This window comes from Nyctereutes procyonoides, unplaced genomic scaffold (genome assembly GCF_905146905.1).
Source record: "Nyctereutes procyonoides isolate TBG_1078 unplaced genomic scaffold, NYPRO_anot_genome, whole genome shotgun sequence".
Lineage (NCBI taxonomy): Eukaryota > Metazoa > Chordata > Mammalia > Carnivora > Canidae > Nyctereutes > Nyctereutes procyonoides.
This window is the reverse complement of record NW_026575128.1, coordinates 482,547-499,964: the sequence shown is the minus strand read 5'-3', so window position 1 is coordinate 499,964 and position 17,418 is coordinate 482,547. Positions and strand designations below refer to the sequence as shown.

General features: G+C 56.2%; 1 protein-coding gene across 1 annotated transcript in view; it reads right to left on the bottom strand.

The window, feature by feature from the left end:
• Window positions 1-16,640, bottom strand: part of SLC2A1 (solute carrier family 2 member 1) — a 29,115-nt gene extending 12,475 nt beyond the window's left edge. Inside the window, exons 1-3 of the mRNA XM_055341460.1 lie at window positions 16,637-16,640; window positions 15,777-16,078; window positions 3,471-3,566 (exon numbers count right to left, since the gene is read on the bottom strand). Of these exons, the coding sequence (XP_055197435.1) occupies window positions 3,471-3,566; window positions 15,777-16,078; window positions 16,637-16,640 (402 nt within the window). The remainder of the gene's footprint in view (window positions 1-3,470; window positions 3,567-15,776; window positions 16,079-16,636) is intronic.
• Between the last annotated feature and the right edge of the window lie 778 nt (window positions 16,641-17,418).

Below are 17,418 nucleotides of genomic sequence, written 5' to 3'. Positions count from 1 at the left end.
AAGGGCCATGTCCCGCCCCCCAGGCCCGTGGCAGCCTGCCGTCCTCTGGGCTCTGGAGGCACCCGGAAACCCTGCATTAATTAACTGCGCTCTGGCTCTTCCGGTTGGGGGGGGGATGGGGGGGGTGTCTCCCGCCCCCTTGAGTCTTCGGAGGCTGGAGGTTAGGGCCGGGCCGGGTGGGGCCCAGCTCAGACCGTGTGTCACCCTCTACCCCTCCCGACTGACTGTCTGGGACAGAGCCTGGTGCAGCCCTTGTAGAGTGAAAGTGTCAGCAGGCCTGAGTCACCGAGGGAGGGCGGCCCGGCAGGCCCAGCTGCCGCCTCCTACTCTTGCATCACCTGATCCCCTCTCACAGGTTAGGTTTATCAGGTCCTCGAATCTGATCTGCTCTGCTCCGCTCTGCTCCGGTGGGCAGGGCTGGGGCCGGGCGTGCGGTGCGTGAGTGCAAGGTGCAGGTGTCAACACAGGGAGTGTGCGCTACAGGCTCTGCCGGTGGGCTCACCTGACCCCTGGAGAGCTGCCCCCAAATGCACCGGTAGACGTGGGGCCCTCAGTGACACCCCCCCACCCCTGGCCTCCTAAGCTGTTCCCCCTCCGCCGGCCTCCAATGGCCTCTGATTAGGGCCAGAGGCCCCAGGATGCAGGAACCTCCCGGTGCATTTGTCCACATCGGCAACTTAAGAAGTTTCTCAGTGGCTCCCAGACAAATGCAGTCCCCCACCCTCACCCCGTGCCTCTGCTCCCCCAGCCCCTGCCTCCTGGGACCCCTCTCCATCTCCCCCCACTCCCCCGCAGATTCCTTACAGCACATATGAAAAAGCATCCCGGGTGGACAACCCCTCCCACCACCACCCTCTTTTCTTCTCCACCAAGGCTCTTGGAAGGGTCGTCCTGGCTCTTTCCCATCCCCCCTCCATCCTCCAGGGGCTGCAAGGAGGTTTCTACCCACGTGGCTCCTCCCACTCAAACTTTGGTCACCAAGGGGGGACCATCCGGTGTCTGGCATTGGGCAACAAGGGGCTGACTTGTCCAGGTCACCTTCTGCGAAACTTGAGAGCACTCCTCACCCTACTGCTCGACTCTTCTCCTTTTATCCCAGTCTCTCTAGGACACCCCCCTCTCCTGCTATTTGGTACCAGTGACCAACTCCCGGTTTCCCCCCAGCTGACTCAGCTGACCACCCGCCCAAGAAACAAGGCCCCATGTCCAGGTGTTCCCTGCAATCTCCAACTGTGGCCCATCAGTTCTGGAGTGTCCCACCTGCGCCTGTCAGCTCCTCCTATACCTGCTCCCACTCCAGGCCCCACACCACCCAGGCCAGAAACCTAGAAGCCACATTTAAACCCCTCTCTCGGCCTCACACTGAACTCATGACCAAATCCTGCCCACTCTTCCTGCTTGGTGTTTGTTTTCCCATCCCGATTCCAAAGCAGCTTTCTCGCTATTTCCCTATCTCTCATTCCCCATCCTCAGATCCCTCCCACTGCCCAGATGCCCGGGTCCTTTCCCTAAAATGCAAATCTGATTATATCTGTCCTCTTCAATGAGTCCCTATTGTCCTCGGTCTGAAGTCCATCCTCCCAGCTGGGCCCACCCAGTGCCCACGCGCCTGTCCTCACGGGGCCTTGCCGCGCCAGTGGCTGGTATTTTGTAGATGAAATCTACCCAACAAGGCCCTTTGTAAGTCAGCCTTGGGTTTACCTTGTTGGCCGCCCCAGACCTTTCTCCTCCCACCCATCCTACCCTGGACACACCAGTCTCTCTCCTCTGCCTACCCAACTCTGTTCTGTTTCTGGAAAACACTTCTACCCAGATCTTGGAGTCCTCATTCTGTCATTAACTCACTAGGCGATCACAGTTGAGACCTCACTTAATCCAGGAGCTCTTGACTTTGGCCATACTCTAGAATTGGCTGGGGTGTGTTAAACATCCGATGCCCAAACAGCATCCCAGATCAAACACATCAGACTCGGGAGCATCCAGGGGGGTGCACTCAAGCACAGAACCCAACCTCCCTCTCAGGCCGTGCAGAATTTCCATCTGTATGATTCCCAAAAGGAGCCAGCTCCAAGGCACACACCTTGGCAGGAGCTGTTCAAAATACTCAGCTAAAGCAGGGCTTGGGGCTGTTCCCAGTGCGGGCGCCATCTCACACAAGTCTGGAAAAGTCCCGTCACCTCCGCTGCAGCTGAGCATGACTCAGCAGGCCAGGCCTTCCTGGTGACCTGCTCCCGGGCATCAGGCGTGGCCCCCCACAGCCACCCTCCGCCTGTTTGGAGGAGGACCAGCTCTGACTCCCGACACTGCCCAGTTCCCCTGGACAGGCTGTCGGTTCTCGGGGGCCAGCCCCACTCACCTTCTGGCCTCACCCTCTGGACAACAGAATGTGGTCCTGACCAGACTGTCCACTCTCCTTTCGTCCTCCCCAAGAAGGTACAGATTTTCAAACTGATAAAGCAGCTGGTCAGGAAGACAGCCTGAGGTTGTACAGTCTGACTTCTGAATCCACCCTTCACTAGTTATGTGACCTTGAACCCGTTGGTTATTTCATCTGCCCAGGGCCTCAGTCTCTGGGTCCATAAAATGGAACTCACCACCCAACCTCATAAACATATGTGAAAGGCAGGTATAGGGAAGGGACTCCTTATGGTATCCTTCCCTGCCCTTTGACCTCCTTTCCTCTCCTCTCCTCTCCTCCCTGAAGCAGGTGGGCTGAGCTGGGGGTGATCATGGGGGTCCCTCCCACCCTCAAGGGAACAAGTGGGAAGTGCCATCGGGAGAAGGAAGTGAGTACAGATCCCTACTACCTGTGTTTCCCCACGGTGAGACGCCACTTGTACTTGGGCCTGGCACAGGGTCTCTGGGGAAAGGAGGCTGTTTCCAAGTGGAACGGGATGCCGTACAAGGGGGGGTGCTGCTTATGGATGGGTGTGAGCACAGGCTTGGGGACCTCCCCGCTGGGAGGGCTCCAAGGCAGCCTGGGGTTGGATACCAGCTTCGTCCCTGCCTAGCTGGGTGATGCCGGGCAGGTCTCCTTTCTCTGGCCACTCTCCCCACCTGCAGGATGGGAACAGTGACTGTTGCCTGCCTGCCCGCCCGCCTACCTTGGAGAACATTGTGAGTAGCAAGTGAGATAAGCCCCACGAAGCCCTCTGTAACCCTTGAGGGTCACATAAATGAAGCATCACCATATCAAGCATAGCTTTGATGATTACAAATGTCTGTGTTGGGGTGGAGGTTGGTCAAGAGGACTTCGAAAGACCCCACCATTTTGCCCAACATTCCGAGGCTAAAACCAAGAGTTTTTGACCTGTTCAGAGCCAGAAAATTGGCTGGTGGGAACAGATGGTGAATTGATGTAAATGACGGACACCGAAGAGGCAGGGTGAGCGGGAGGGTGAGCATGTGGGGTCTACAGCGCACAGCAGAGTAAGCTGGTGTTGACAAGCCAAGGAGGGCACAGCACTCACCTTCTGGGGGGCATTGATGACTCCAGTGTTGTAGCCAAACTGCAGGGAGCCGAGTACTGCCCCTCCCACAGCCAGCATGAGACGGCCCGTCAGCTTCTGCAGAGGGAAAACACCACACTGTTACAGGTATGTCTGGGCGCAGGTGGCAGGGCAGGGCATGGGCTGGCAGGTTCCCTCGGTCAGATATCTTGCCTACTCCTGGCACCATACCAGTCCTTTTCCCAAGAAACTCGGCCACTTCCTGACCTCAGATGCCCCACACCAGCCCCAGTGACTTCTAGACACTGGGCTGGCCGGACTCATTCCTGGGAAGAGAGGGGAATTAGGGTCTTCTCTAGAATTCTCTGCAGCCAGGTCTTGACCCTCTGTGGAGTCTCATTCCTCTGGTGGAGCTATGCCCAGGGTCCAGGTGGCTCCAGACTCTGTTTGGGAGGCCCAGGAATCAACTCCCCTCTGCCAGGGGTGGGGGGTGGGGAGGGACGATAAATTATGGAGGAGGAGCAGCATAGGTAGGGGGGAGCACCCTGGATTTGGACTGGAAAGTGCTGGCTTCTGATTCCAGCCAACCTGCTACTAGTTCTGTGAATTCCAGCAGGCTGCTACCCTTCCTCAATCCTGCCTGGATCCCCATTTTCTTGTGTGGGGAAATCATGCTTGGCAGCATTGGAGATGTGGTCTTGCCCTCTCCTCCCTCCATTTACAGGGCAGGAAACTGAGTCCTGAGAGGAGACAAGCCCCAGATTACTCAGGGCTCTGCAAAAAGCCAGGCTGGAGCTCAGGGCTCCTGGGTCCCCATCTCGTGCCTCTCGTGGCAACCATCCACAGACCATGAGCTTCCCAGGGTTATTTGGACACAGATGACATAACAGGCAGGAATGCGCTTTGGAAAAGTACATGACACCGGGCAAGTAAGAGTGCTGGGCCAACGTGCTACGATGGGTAAAGGGCTGGGGAAGAAGAAAGGTGGTGGGGCTCTGGCCCCTGGCAGCCTGGGGCATGAAGATCGCAGGCAGGGAAGAGGCCGGCAGGTAGGAGAGCCCTGGGTGAGCAAGGTGCCTTGCTGGAGAAAGGGAGAGGACTTTTCTGCCTTTCAACATGAAGAAGCCAAGAGATGTGACATGAGGTCCCTAACTGATTGTGAGAGAATCAAACTGGGGAGGCAGAGAGGGGGTGGGCGCCAAGCAGGACTGGTGCTCACCATTGATCGTGTGTGCCACACCGGGCTGGGTGCTAGAGGGGATGGTCAGGAGCACCAAGCCACAGGCTTTGGCCTCAGTTTCCCCACAGAACCCAGAAGCAGCCCTGACTTCAAGATCCTCACAGATAGCACCGCGTTTATGGTGAATCAGACAGGTTCCTAGTACCGTCTTTTCATTTTCTAGAAGCTGTCAGGCCAACGACTGTGAAAGCCAAGGTTCTCCCATCAGAGACTGAGAAAGAGGAAGAGGCTCCGGCTAGCGTGAGCGCATGAGCAGAGTCTGTTCTTCACCAGGTGTGTGCGGGACGGGACGGTCTCTCCCCACCGGGCCACCTGGCCCCTTCCTGGCCCAACTGCAGACATTTATCCTAGGCCGGGGCTTTCCTCGTGGTGGGCCGCACTCCCTTTGGTTCCCATCCTTCCCAAGTTCTCCCTTCTCTTAGCTCTCCAGGCAGCCTCCAGACCCAGGGCTGTCAGCCCTTGTGTGGGTGGGGAGCACGGGACAGATGTCCTCTGTGGGCCCCAGCCCAGCAAACTCACAGGGTGACCACTGAGATGAAGGGAGAGGCTGTCACAAGGCGCAGAGGGTCAAGGGAGGAGGGCTGAAGAGTGGCATTGAAGGCCCCCAAGGTGAGGCACACGTCTTCACTCCCACGGGGTTTCTCACGGGGTTGTCAAAGTGGAGAGCCAGATAGATTTCTCTAGTTCACATTAGAATAAATATAAATAGGATTTCATAAAGTGTGGCATGGCTTTATGATAGAATACAGAAAAAAGAAAGCTCTTTACCTATTGATTTGGGACACTTCCCAAGATACATTAAGTAAAAAGCTAGCTTCACAGTAGGGTGCATTGCCTGCTTTAAAAAAAAAAAAAAGAAGAAGAAGAAGAAAAGGCTGAGGGTGGGGGGTGAGGCGGACCATACCTATCTACCTGCTTAAAATGACGCCCAAGAAGGGTAATGTGGCCCCTTGGGGGATCTGGATGGCAGAGGCTGGGTGAAGAAACTTTACTTTTACACCCTTCCGCATGTTTTTGAATTTTGAACCATGTGAGTGGGTCGTGTTCTCAAAACATTTTCTTTATAAGCCCCTTGGTTTCATATTACTTAGAACAAAGCATTTAGATAAAAATATAAGTGAAAAGTAATACAGATGACACGTGGATCTCTAGGAGCCATGCTGGTGGCACAGGAACTGTTTCCAGTGTGGCTCTGATGTTCCCGGGGTGTCTGGGCCTCCGAAGTTGCTCTCGGGGCTCCGCTGAGCAGCTGCGGCCTCTGGCAGTGGGGGCTCCCGGGAGCCAAGGACAGACCCTTGGGCTGGTGCAGGTCAAGGTCACACTGTGCTTTAGAAAACCCGCCTACCCACGCCCTGGTTACATCCAGAGCCGCACCAGGACTCAGGACTCACGAAGACTCAATGACCCGGGCTCCAGGCCCTGGATGAAGCAGGCCTGTGTCCTGACCCTTCATCAGGATGGGGTGGGGGCCTCCCCCGTGGTCTGAATTCCAACACCAAGGTGGGAGAAGGTGTGGTGGGAGCCCTGGAGGGAGAGACTTCTAATTTTGCCTGGGGACAATCAAAGATAGGTTTCCAGGAGGTGACATTGGACTTGGGCCGTGAAGGACGTGCAGAGAGTCGGCCAAGTGGGGAAGCAGTGGCAAGACTGCATTCCAGGTAGACAGAGCAGTACGTGCAGGGGAAGGAAGAGGGGCCTGACTCTGCTGGCTCAAACAGGGAGCGTTCAGTGTGGCTGGGTGTCAGGGCAGGGGGGGAGCCCACCGCAGCCCCTGGGCAGGCACGCCCCCCACCACACCCAGCTTGATGTGGGAAGAAAGCCGGAGAGAACCGCTGCCCTTCACTTGGGAGCTGGGATACCTGGAGGTCTCTGGGCTCAGTTTTCTGACGTAGGAAATGGAGGATCAGAATTCCTTCTCCCCTAAAGACTTGCTGTCAAGACATGATAGAGCCTGGCAGGGTTCCCCTGACAAGCTGAATCAGGGAAGGATGGGAAGCCACTCTCCCCAGGGCCACCTCAGCGCATCTGGCCCCACCAGCTCTCTGCCTGCAACCGAAGGGCCCTGATGAAATCCATTCATTTCACAGGTTTCCTTCGGGGCCAAGCTGATGGACTACTTGGTGGAGACCTAGAGAAGGGGAACAATTGTGGAGTCTGGAATCTGTGACTCCCAGGAGAGCCACCCCGGTCACCCATCTGTGACCACCCTAGGGCTGAGGCTACCTTCTAGAACATCCTACCCTCTTCCGGGGTTTTCTCGTGGTGTCCTCTGCAGTCTCTCCAGCTCGGGCTTCTAGTAGTTGAGAATACCCACCTGCTGTTCACCCACCAGTTGGGGAATTCCCGCCAAGAATGGGACCTGGGTCTTACCCAGCCCTGCAGCCAGAGTGCCCAGGGGTAGGGGGCATAGGACAGAACATTTGTAAAACAAACCACTTCTGGATTTCGCTTTCAGGCAAAACAGGCTCCATGTGTATCCATTTTGCCAGAGCCATGCTCATCCTAAGAGATTTTACCTTGGCCATTTATCGAACCCCTGGTGGGTAGTAGAACATCAGCTCTGAAGGCAGACACAGGCTAACAGGAACTCCCAACTCCTGGGTGAAATGAGGCAGACCCGAGTTCAAATCCTGACTCTCTAAGGAGTGCCACAGATATAAGTTCAGCAAACGTGCAGGCTCAGGGTGCCGCACAGAGGAGGACGTCACACCCCCACCCCCATCAGCCCTATCCCAAGGCGAGGGGCCTCCCCTTCCCGGGAAGCCACTGATGAGGTGTCAGCCTCAGGACCTCTCCTCCCACACACAGGGATGCCAGATGGCACCGGCCGTGTCACATAACTTGTTAAGCACTGTGGCCTTTTGACCCATGCCCATGTGCCCTTCCCAGCACAGTGCTCCAGCCCTGGGCTTGGCCTACAGTAGGCCCTTGGTCAATATTGGCAGAAGGAGGGCATGTGGCTACTGCCATTCAGAGGCAGGGCATTCCTTGCTAGAGGAAGGCCCAGGTGTTGGCACAATCCAGATGTTGCTCCCATCCTATCCGCTTCCCACAGCTTCCCTCATGGTTTCCTGATGTGCATAGAGGCACACTGGGCTAACTGCCTGGTCCCCAGTTCTAAGGAGGACAGGAGGGGGCGAGGCAGGGGAGTAGAATCCATAACAGCTCCCTTTTCATTTCTTTTGTGTATGTTTTTCCTAGGATCTCATTGGAACAGAATTCTGGACATGAAAAGAAAGAAAAGAAAAGAAAAAAACAGAAAAGAAAAGAAGCCTAAGGAATTGCAGAATTGCTATAACAGTCTCGTGTGACAGATGGGGACCTCAGGTCAGAGGGCAAACTCCCAGAATAGTCAGCAAACAAAAGCCAGGGCTGGAACTTGAGTCCTTTCGATTGCTTGACTGACAGTTTACCCTCCGCCCTCTTCCACCCTGCCAAGTCTTTTCAAAAAGAAGAGTGATGGGTTACCCCTCCAAAGCCTAACCTTCAGGTGACCTCAGGCACTGCCTCCTCTGGAGGCCATCTCCTCAGAGCTCTCCCCATGATGTCAGGACTTCTGCATGGCTGAGCCTCCCCTGCACCCCACGGTGGCCCTGGGGGCAGAAGGTACTCATCAATCTTAAAGCAGAGAGGAGAGGAGGGAGCTGCTGCATTTATCAGTACCTGCAGCACCAGTGAGGCACCAGGCACCATGCCAGGGTCTGCTTCCACAACTGTTCCACCATGAACAGGCGCTGGGGGAGACACTGCTCCCACTGCACGGACGAGAAAACGGGAGGCTGGAGAGGAAAAGGTGGATAACCAGAAGGTCCTTGGCTTCTGTGACGCTTCCGGTAGGAGGTCTCTGACACCAAGTCCTATGCCCTTCCTGCCCCTGTCCTCCCCCTTGCTTCTGGGCACTGACCCCTGAAGGAAACAAGGCTTCTACCCTGTACTTTCTATGTAGGTCAAATTCTATCCTAGCAACCTTTGGGGCCTTGCCCTGTCCGAGCCAGGATAGCCCAGGCCAAAGCTCAGAAACCTCTGGTCACTTGGGTGGATCTTGCTCTAAGCCTCAGTTGGCAAACTATGGCCTGTTGGCCAAATCCAGCCTGCCAGCTAAGAATGGGTTAACATTTTTAAGTGGCTGGAAAAGGGGAAGAAAAAAAAAAAAAGACTAATATTTTGTGTGACGTGAAAAGGATATCAAACTCTTTCAGTGACCACTAATAACATATTATTGGAACACGGTCACACTCACTGATTTATATATTGTTTATAGCTGCTTTTGTGCTACAATGGCACAGGGACTGCATGGGCCACAGAGCAGAAAAGGTTTGTCAGCTTCTACTTGAAGCCGTAGGTCCTTGGAACTGCTATGTGCAAACCTAGCACAAGAACCGCACAGGATTTTCCGAGCCTTCCACGTCATACCAGAGCATCTTCTCTAAGTAACCAAAAAGGTGTTTGTCCTAAAACGGGATGTTAGGGGATCCCTGGGTGGCTCAGTGGTTTAGCGCCTGCCTTCAGCCCAGGGCGTGATCCTGAAGTCCCAGGATCGACATCCGGCTCCCTGCATGGAGCCTGCTCCTCCCTCTACCTGTGTCTCTGCCTCTCTCTGTGTGTCTCTCATGAATAAATAAAATCTTAAAAAACAAAAAAACAAAAAACAGGATGTTAAAAGCAACAAAGTGGTTCCCTGGGGGGCTGTATGCATGGGCCTTGGGCAGGTCCCGACATCTGAAAAAGTGGACACCCCTGATAGGTACCCATTCCAATGGTGAGATGGGCACCAAATCGACCTGATGAGTTACTTTGGTCAGAACATGAAAATATGCAGAGGTCCCTGTTGGTGGACAAGTCCCAGCTCCCCTCACTTGTGTGACCTTCAGAAAGCCCAATCCCTCCAGACTTCTTTTTCTCCACAAGAGAAGTTTCCTAATAATACATTACTAAAGAAAAAAAAAAAAAACATTACTAAGGAAAGATAATATCTGAATGCTTGTTCCCTACACTATTCTAGTCAACGAGCATTCGGCAATAAACCAAACCAAACTCCCTGCCTTCATGAAACTTGATATTTTAGTTGGGGGTGGGAAGACAGAAAATAAAAACCTAAAAGACATCAGGTGGCAAGTGGTATGAAGAAAGAAAATGCTGTATCTTAATCACAGTGGGACATGCCTGTAATGGAATATTATGCAGCTGTTGGAAAGAATGCAGCACATCTGTATGTCTCCGATACGAAGCGAGTGCCAGGGTAGATTGCTAAGGGGAAAAGCAAGGTGAAAAACAATGTGTAGGATGTACATTTTGTGTAAGGAAGGAGGAGAAAATGAACTTGTATAATGGCACTTGGCTTGTATGTGCAGAGTAGATACAACTGTAAACACTGACCTGTCACCCACCTAGTGGTGGGTGAACAGGATAGGGTGTGTGGGGCGCAAAGAACCATGTAGAAAGCGCGATCCAGTTATAGGCACCCACATTCACCTGCCCAAAAAGAGGTCTGTTGAGGAGAAATGCCAAACCATTACAACTGGGAGAAGACGTTTACTCTTACTTGGTATGCTTCTCTATAGTTGACTCTATCACTTCCAAACATCTACGACCTGACCAGAGAGATAAGATTATCACCCCCACGGCAGTGGAAACAGGCTTCAACAGGATGTGTGGCTTCCCTGAGGTCAAATGGTAGAGCTGTTTCTGAGGCCGGCTCTGGGCTAGGCAACCTGGGGGACACATCCTGTCCAGCAGAGGCCTCGGTGGCCAAAGCTTCCATAAGCTGGCTCTGGCAAGAGGTGTCTCCCCTTCCGGGGTGCCAAGGCCCCTGGGAGGCCAAAGCCAGCAAAGGGTTGGTGCTGAGGTCTTAGAGAGGGTGAACTCTGCCCTCGGGGACCCCTGGGTGGCTCAGTGGTTTGGCCCCTGCCTTTGGCCCAGGGCATGATCCTGGAGTCCTGGGATTGAGTCCCACATCGGGCTCCTGGCATGGAGCCTGTTTCTTCTCCCTCTGCCGGTGTCTCTGCCTGTGTGTGTGTGTGTCTCACAAATAAATAAAATCTTAAACACACACACACACACACACACATACACACACACAAAACTCTGCCCTTGTTCTACCCTGAGTACAGGCCGAGGAGCCCTGCTCAGTTAACTACAAAATCCCAACGTTTATGCATTGGCTACTGCCTCCCTGGCTTGGTGGCTGGGGGCAGAGCCTCAGCCTCACTCCACCCCTCCCACGGAGGGAGGTAACAATCAGAGGTTTGTTTTGGAGGCCAGGCTTGACCTGACAGCCTGGTCACAGCCTCTCTGGGCCCAGAAGGCCAACGAGGAGCAGCACTCTCAGCCTCCACCATCCTGGGGCTGCCCGTTACCGAACTGAGTGGCTTTGTGACCTGCGTGCCCAGGAGCGGGGCAGGAGAAGGGTGAGGCTGCAGGTCCCAAGCCAATGCTGCACACTTCCCCCTTTGTTCCGGGCTTCCCCGGCTCTGCCAACTCTGGGGGAGGGGGAACTGGATGCCTGTACCCTCAGAGCCAGAGGAGAGCTCTAGGCCCTGCCACCCCGTGACCAGCAGGCGCTGGGTATAGCTGAGCTCCCTGAAGTCACAAGCTGATTACGGGGGATTTGGGATGACCCAGCAGCGGGGCAAGTAGGCTTGGGTCCCCGAATGGCTCAGCATGGGACAAGGATCGTAATGGAGATGTTTACACTGCCTGTGCACCCAAACCAGCCATAGAAAGGGTCTTCCCACATAAATAGCCACCACTTTGAGTTGGGGAACTTGGCCGGTCTCACCATACCTGGCCACGGGGGAGCAGGCGTCCAGATCTACAGCTCTGAGGAAAGCCACTTGCCCAAGGTCATGTTTTGTTTCCATTCACAGAAGGATTTCAGTTGTCAAGTTATGTCTAATCCAACCTTTAAACTCCTACTGAGCCCAGGAGCTTGGAAAGTCCTAGAGTGTAGGAATTCCTGCTCATTTGGGGTGAGTGGAGGGTGGCACACTGGACAAGGGTTTGGAAAACAGTGTCCTTTTTAAAATGCTCTGGAACACCTCAAATTCTTTGTAACAGCCTTATCTTGGACAAGTTTCTTTCCTTCGTGGTCCTCAGTTGCTCCATCTGTCCAATGGAAGGCTAGGCCATGCACTAGAAAGTCTTTTCCTGCTCCCACTTTCCTTTACCCTCTTATGTCATCCTAGAAAGCTGGCAGCACGTTTTGCAGTAGGAGGCTCAGTGTGTGACCTTGGGAAAGACATTTTTCACTAGACAGTGATGTCACCGCGGCTTGTATCTCCCTCACAGGGGAGGCAGGGCAGCCACATTAGCTGACCCATCTCTGGGCCCGGACTCCCACCCAGGTGCTACCTCTGCAAACAAGCCTCCCAACAAACTTCTGCTGCACAAGAGTTAGCCAGTGGGATCTTTAGCAACTGCCCCTCAAGGCCTGGGCATCCCGGGGCTCCCCAAAAGCTCACATTGTCAGAATGCCAGACTTCTGGATAGAGGCCACAACCCAGGTGGGACCCAGGTAAGTGCAGGGAGTCGTGGGAGTCCAAAGAAGAAAGGAATATTTATGGGGCGTCTGTGGGGACAGACACATTTTTGTCTGAATCCTTACACTCTAATAATGAAAATGACATCACTCTGCAGATGAGGCAAGTAAAGTAAACTGGAATTCAAAACCACATCCACAGGACTTCAAAAGTCTATGCTTTTGGAGCGTGTAGGAGGCTCAGTCGGTGGGGCGTCTGCCTTCAGCTGAGGTCATGATCCTGGGGTCCTGGGATCCAGCCCCCCATCAGCTCCCTGCTCTGCTGGGAGCCTCTCCTTCTCACTCTGCCATTTCCTCCTGCTTCTGCGCAATTCCCCCCACCCCCAACCGCGTCCCTATGTCAAATAAATAAATAAAATATTTTAAAAAAAGTGTATGCTCTTCATACCACTGAGGGGCTGAGGAGCTCTGCAGATTTCTGATTTCTCTTTTATCTGGAAGGCAGAGGCCCCAGAGGCCCAGGGCACCACAAGGGACCAGGGAGGAACTCTTCACAAAGGGCTGGGGAGATGTCCTCGCCTGCTGCCCAGGAGGGGGCATGCATGAACTTCTGGCTGGGAGAGGAGGCATGCAACCTGTCCCCCATTTCCTACTCAGTTAAACTTAGTGTGATGTGCAGAGAAAAGGACAGAACGCAGGGAGGTCAGTGGAGTCTATTCTCAGGGCTAGGAGGTGAAGGGGAGCACAGCAGAAAGAACTTCAGGGCGCCCTGCTGGCTCAGTCGGTAAAGCATGCGGCTGTTGGTCTCGGGGTTGCGAGTCTGAGCCCCAAGGTAGGCATAGAGATTACTTAAAAATAAAAAACAAAAACAAAACCCACTTTAAAAGAGAGAAAAAGAACTTCAGAGTCAGACACCTGCTTGAAAGACCCGGGTAAGGGAGGTAACCTCTCCAGGCCTGGGTCTACATCCTGTACAAAAGGGCTGTACTTGCTGATCAAACCAGCAGCCTCCAAAGAGAGAGGCTTTATTCCAGAATATATACTAGTGACCCAGAGAGGGTTTAGCCATTAAAAAAAAGAAAAAAAAAGTGTTTTTTTAAAACCATAACTGTTATCTGCATCTTTTTACGTTTCTATTTTTTTTTAAGATTTTATTTATTTATCCATGACAGACATAGGGAGATGCAGAAAGAGAGGCATAGACACAAGCAGAGGGAGAAGCAGGCTCCACGCAGGGAGGGACGTCGGTCCCAGGTCTCTAGGATCACGCCCTGGGCTGAAGGCGGCGCTAAACCACTGAGCTACCCGGACTGCCCCATTTCTATCTTAAGTAGGCATATAATCTACTAGTATAACAGTGTATATATGTGAATTTATTAATACAGATAAACCACTAAGCAGGATGTGCTCCAAAGTTATTTACTGATGGGCAGATGGTCCAAGCTTGGAGTATTGCTCGAAAACACCTACCGGCTACAGCATTTAGAACCAACTCATACAAGAGCAGCCTTAGAATTTAGGCAAATTCTCTGATCAGCCCAAAATTCAAGAAAGGGTGTGGTGAGGCGGGCCATCGGAGACTGAGAGCCCTTTTTCACCGGCCTGGGTTCAAATCCAGCCCTGCTTAGAGCTGTGAGACTTCAGGAAAGTTACCTCTCTTCTCTGAGCTCCAGGCGTGTGAGCCAGTAGGGCTCCTTACAGAGGGTCAGTGTGACACGGTGGCATTTTAGCCAGAAGTCTAGTAAACTGTTAAGTGGCTACTGATTTTTCTCCTACACTTTTCTGTCTCTGCTCAGAATATTCTTATCCACTCCACAAAAAAAAAAAAAAAAAAACAAACAAACAAACAAAAAACCCAGGTCCTGCGGAGCAAGACAGTTATGACTCTTGAGGAAGTAAAAGAGAAAAGTCCTTCTCTTTCATAAAGAAACTGAGGTCCAGAGAAGGTAAGTGGCCCGTGAGAGCCCCGAGATAAAACAGTAAATATGTGGACTCCAGGATCTTAAGCCCTTATCAGTAGCGGGAGTCACTTGTTTGATTTTTATTTCGTTATATCCATATGCCAGGATAAAGGTTCACCCAGGACTGTTGGGGTTGGGGGGGGGGGCTCGGGGTCTCATTTCTTTTTTTTTTTTAATTTTTTTAATTTATGATAGTCACACACACAGAGAGAGAGAGAGAGGCAGAGACACAGGCAGAGGGAGAAGCAGGCTCCATGCACCGGGAGCCCGACGTGGGATTCGATCCCGGGTCTCCAGGATCGCGCCCTGGGCCAAAGGCAGGCGCCAAACCGCGGCGCCACCCAGGGATCCCTCGGGGTCTCATTTCAAGCCCAAGGGCCAGGGTGGGGTGAAACAAGTCTGAATTCAACAGGTACGAAGGAGCCTTTGCCGGCGGAGAGGGCAGCGGGCCTCAGGCAGGCGCGCTCGGCCCAGGCGAGACCCCAGGGGACCCCTCGCAGTCCCGCTGGACCCCTGGGCAGCCCGCGGGAGCGCAGTCCTAACCCGCACTCCGGGTTTAAAAAAGGTGGCGGCGGGGGTGGGGAGGAGGACATCCTTGTGCCTCCCCAGCCAAAGGACCTGAGAAAATTCAGGAGGGGGCGCTCCAAAAAAAAAAAAAAAAAAAAAGTCATTTTAAAAGATTCTATGCAAGGGGTAAGAGAGGGTAAGAAACAATGCCCCGCACGCATTTGAGGGGATCCGTAAGTATCTGCTGCAAAGGAGCCGTTCTGAGAGTCACAAAGCTCCCCAGCGCGACGAGCGTCTCTAAGAGGAAGAAGGAGGTCCTATCCGGGCGGCTGCTTGCCCCCAGGGCAAGAGACCACGTCCGAGCCCCGCGAGCGGCCCCGGGGCCCCCGGGCCGCCGGCCGCCGGCCCCCGGCGCGCGCACCTCCCGCTGGGGCTCCTGCTGGGCCCCCCCCGGCCGGGCCCCCGGGGCCGGTGGGTGCGCTCTCGGCCCGGCCACCTCCGAGCACCTCTCCCCGCACTGGGGCCTGCGCCACGCAGAAGGGGGCCTCGGAGGCCCCGGGCGTCCCGGCCGCAAGAGTCCCCCGCGCTTCGGGCCCTCGCCGGGCGGGCGCCGGGAGCGCGCCAGGCCGGTCCCCCGCCCAGCCGCAGGCCGCGCGCGGAGCGTGGCCCCGGGGCGCAGGGCAGCCGCGCCGAGCCCGCCGGGTGGGGGCGGGTCCTGCCGCCTCCGCGCGCCGGGGCCGGGGCCGGGCCGGGGGCTCGGCCGGCTCAGCCAATGGGCGCCGCGCTCGCGCCCCCTCCCCCGCCCCGGGAGGAGTCTGCGCGGGGCCTCGGCCGCGGCGGTCGTGAGCGACGTGCCGCGCCCGGGCCCCCGGTGCCCCGGCCTCCCCCGGCCGCGCGGACCGCGTGGACCGCGCGGCGCCCCCGGAAGGAAGCCGGAGAGGCAGTGCGGGCGCCGAGGACGCACGCGGAGCCCCGCGCCCCGCGCCCCGCGCCCGCGCCCCGCGCCCGCGCCCGCGCCCCCCGCCCCGGCAGAGCGCGGCGCTCCAGGCCGGCGCCCGGGGGTGCGGGGGGCTCGGAGGCCAGCGCGGCCGGGGGCGGCGGGTCCGCGCCTGTGTTCGGGGCGGGGCGGGCGCGCCGCTCACCTTGCTGCTGGGCTCCATGGCCGCGCTGCGCCGGAGGCTCTGCGAGCGCCGGGTGCGCGGGCGGCGACGGGCGGGCGGGCTGCGCTCTCCGGCTCCGGCTCCGGCTCGGCTCCGGCTCCGGCTCCGGCTCCGCTCCCCGGGGCTCCCGCCGCGAATCGGACGCGGCCGCTCGGCCTCCCGCGCCCTGGCGAGCTCGCTCCCGAGACCGGAGACCGGGGCCCGCGACCTGCGCGCCAGCCGGGGCTGCCTCCAGCTTCTCGCCCGCAGCCCGGAGAGGGAGTTTATAGGACCCCGGCCATTGGCTGGCGGGCCGGCGGGGGGGGGGGGGGGGGGGCAGGGCCGGGGGCGGGGCCCGGGGCACGTCCGGGGCGGGGCTCCGCGGGGGCGGGCCGGGCGGGGCCGGGCGGGGAGGGGGCTGCGAGGCGGGCCCGCGCGGCGCGGCGCTGGGGCCCCCTGGGGCGCCCTGGGGCGGGGAGGCGCGCCCGCTGGGTGACGCCAAGCCAGTGTGCGCCCCTCTCTGAGCCTCGGCGACCTCCTGCGAAATGGTGGAGCCGTAGGAGGGCTCTGCAGTCCTAGGCTCCTCAGGAAGCTTAAGCGAGTTGACGTTTCTAAAGTGCTAGTGCTGGGGCGGCATCTGTTTCGCGGTAAGCAGTAGGTCAGGATCTGTTGGACCGACTACTGGAGGTCTCGCTCCGCGACTTTCTCCTAACCCCTCTCCACCCCCGACATTCCTGTTTGCAAGCCAAGCCTTGCTTTAGCAGGGCTGGGCCCTCTGCCGGAAAATCATACCCACCTCCTCCCTGGGCTCTCCTGTCACCGCCTTGGTGAAATCTTCTCTACCCCTGACAGTACATGCGAACCCATGGCGACAGGTGAGTGCTGAGAACACATGGGTCCTCGGGTTTGAGCCAGTTCTATATAGTACACCGGGTCCTAGCACCATCCTAGGCAACCTGCTGGCCTTTGAGCCGGTTTCATTAAAGGTAAAACGGAATCAATACCACCTCCAAGCTTCATGTGCTGTCATGAGAGAATTTCTAGAAAGCTGATGAAGTTCTCAGCACTTGCTGACACGCAGGAAGCCCCCCCCCCTTTTTTTTAATGGTGGTGGTAACATTTCACCTTATTTCCTCTTCTAAACCCAAGTCTTACTTGAGACACGGCAAAGGGAAAGACCCCCCTGTCCAAAATCCTGAGGTCAGGCTGAGTGCCCCCCTTTCCCTGTGGAGACGGACAGGGAGGGGTTACTTCTGGTTGGAAAGGAGGAGGCTGAGCTGACCACATGACTGCTGGACTCATCTGTCCAGACTGGGTGTCCAGTGCTGCCAAGGGGGCACCCGGGCTGGGCGTGGAGCAGCCCATGGACAGGGAGCAAGAGCCTTCCAGGCACACCGCTGCCCATGGCTTCCATTTCTCTGGTCTCCCAGCTGCTCAGCCTGCAAAGTGTGGGGGTTCCTCTTGCCACCACAAGCCTCCACCCCAGTACCAGAGACCACAAAGTCCTGCTGCTTTCACTCCACGTACCCCTCCCCCCCATCCTCCCTCCCTCCCTGCTGTTTGCAGGGCCTCCACTCCTCTGCTCTCGCCTCCTCTAGTCCTAACCAGCACTTTCAGGCTCATATGTCTGATGCTGCTTGAGAGG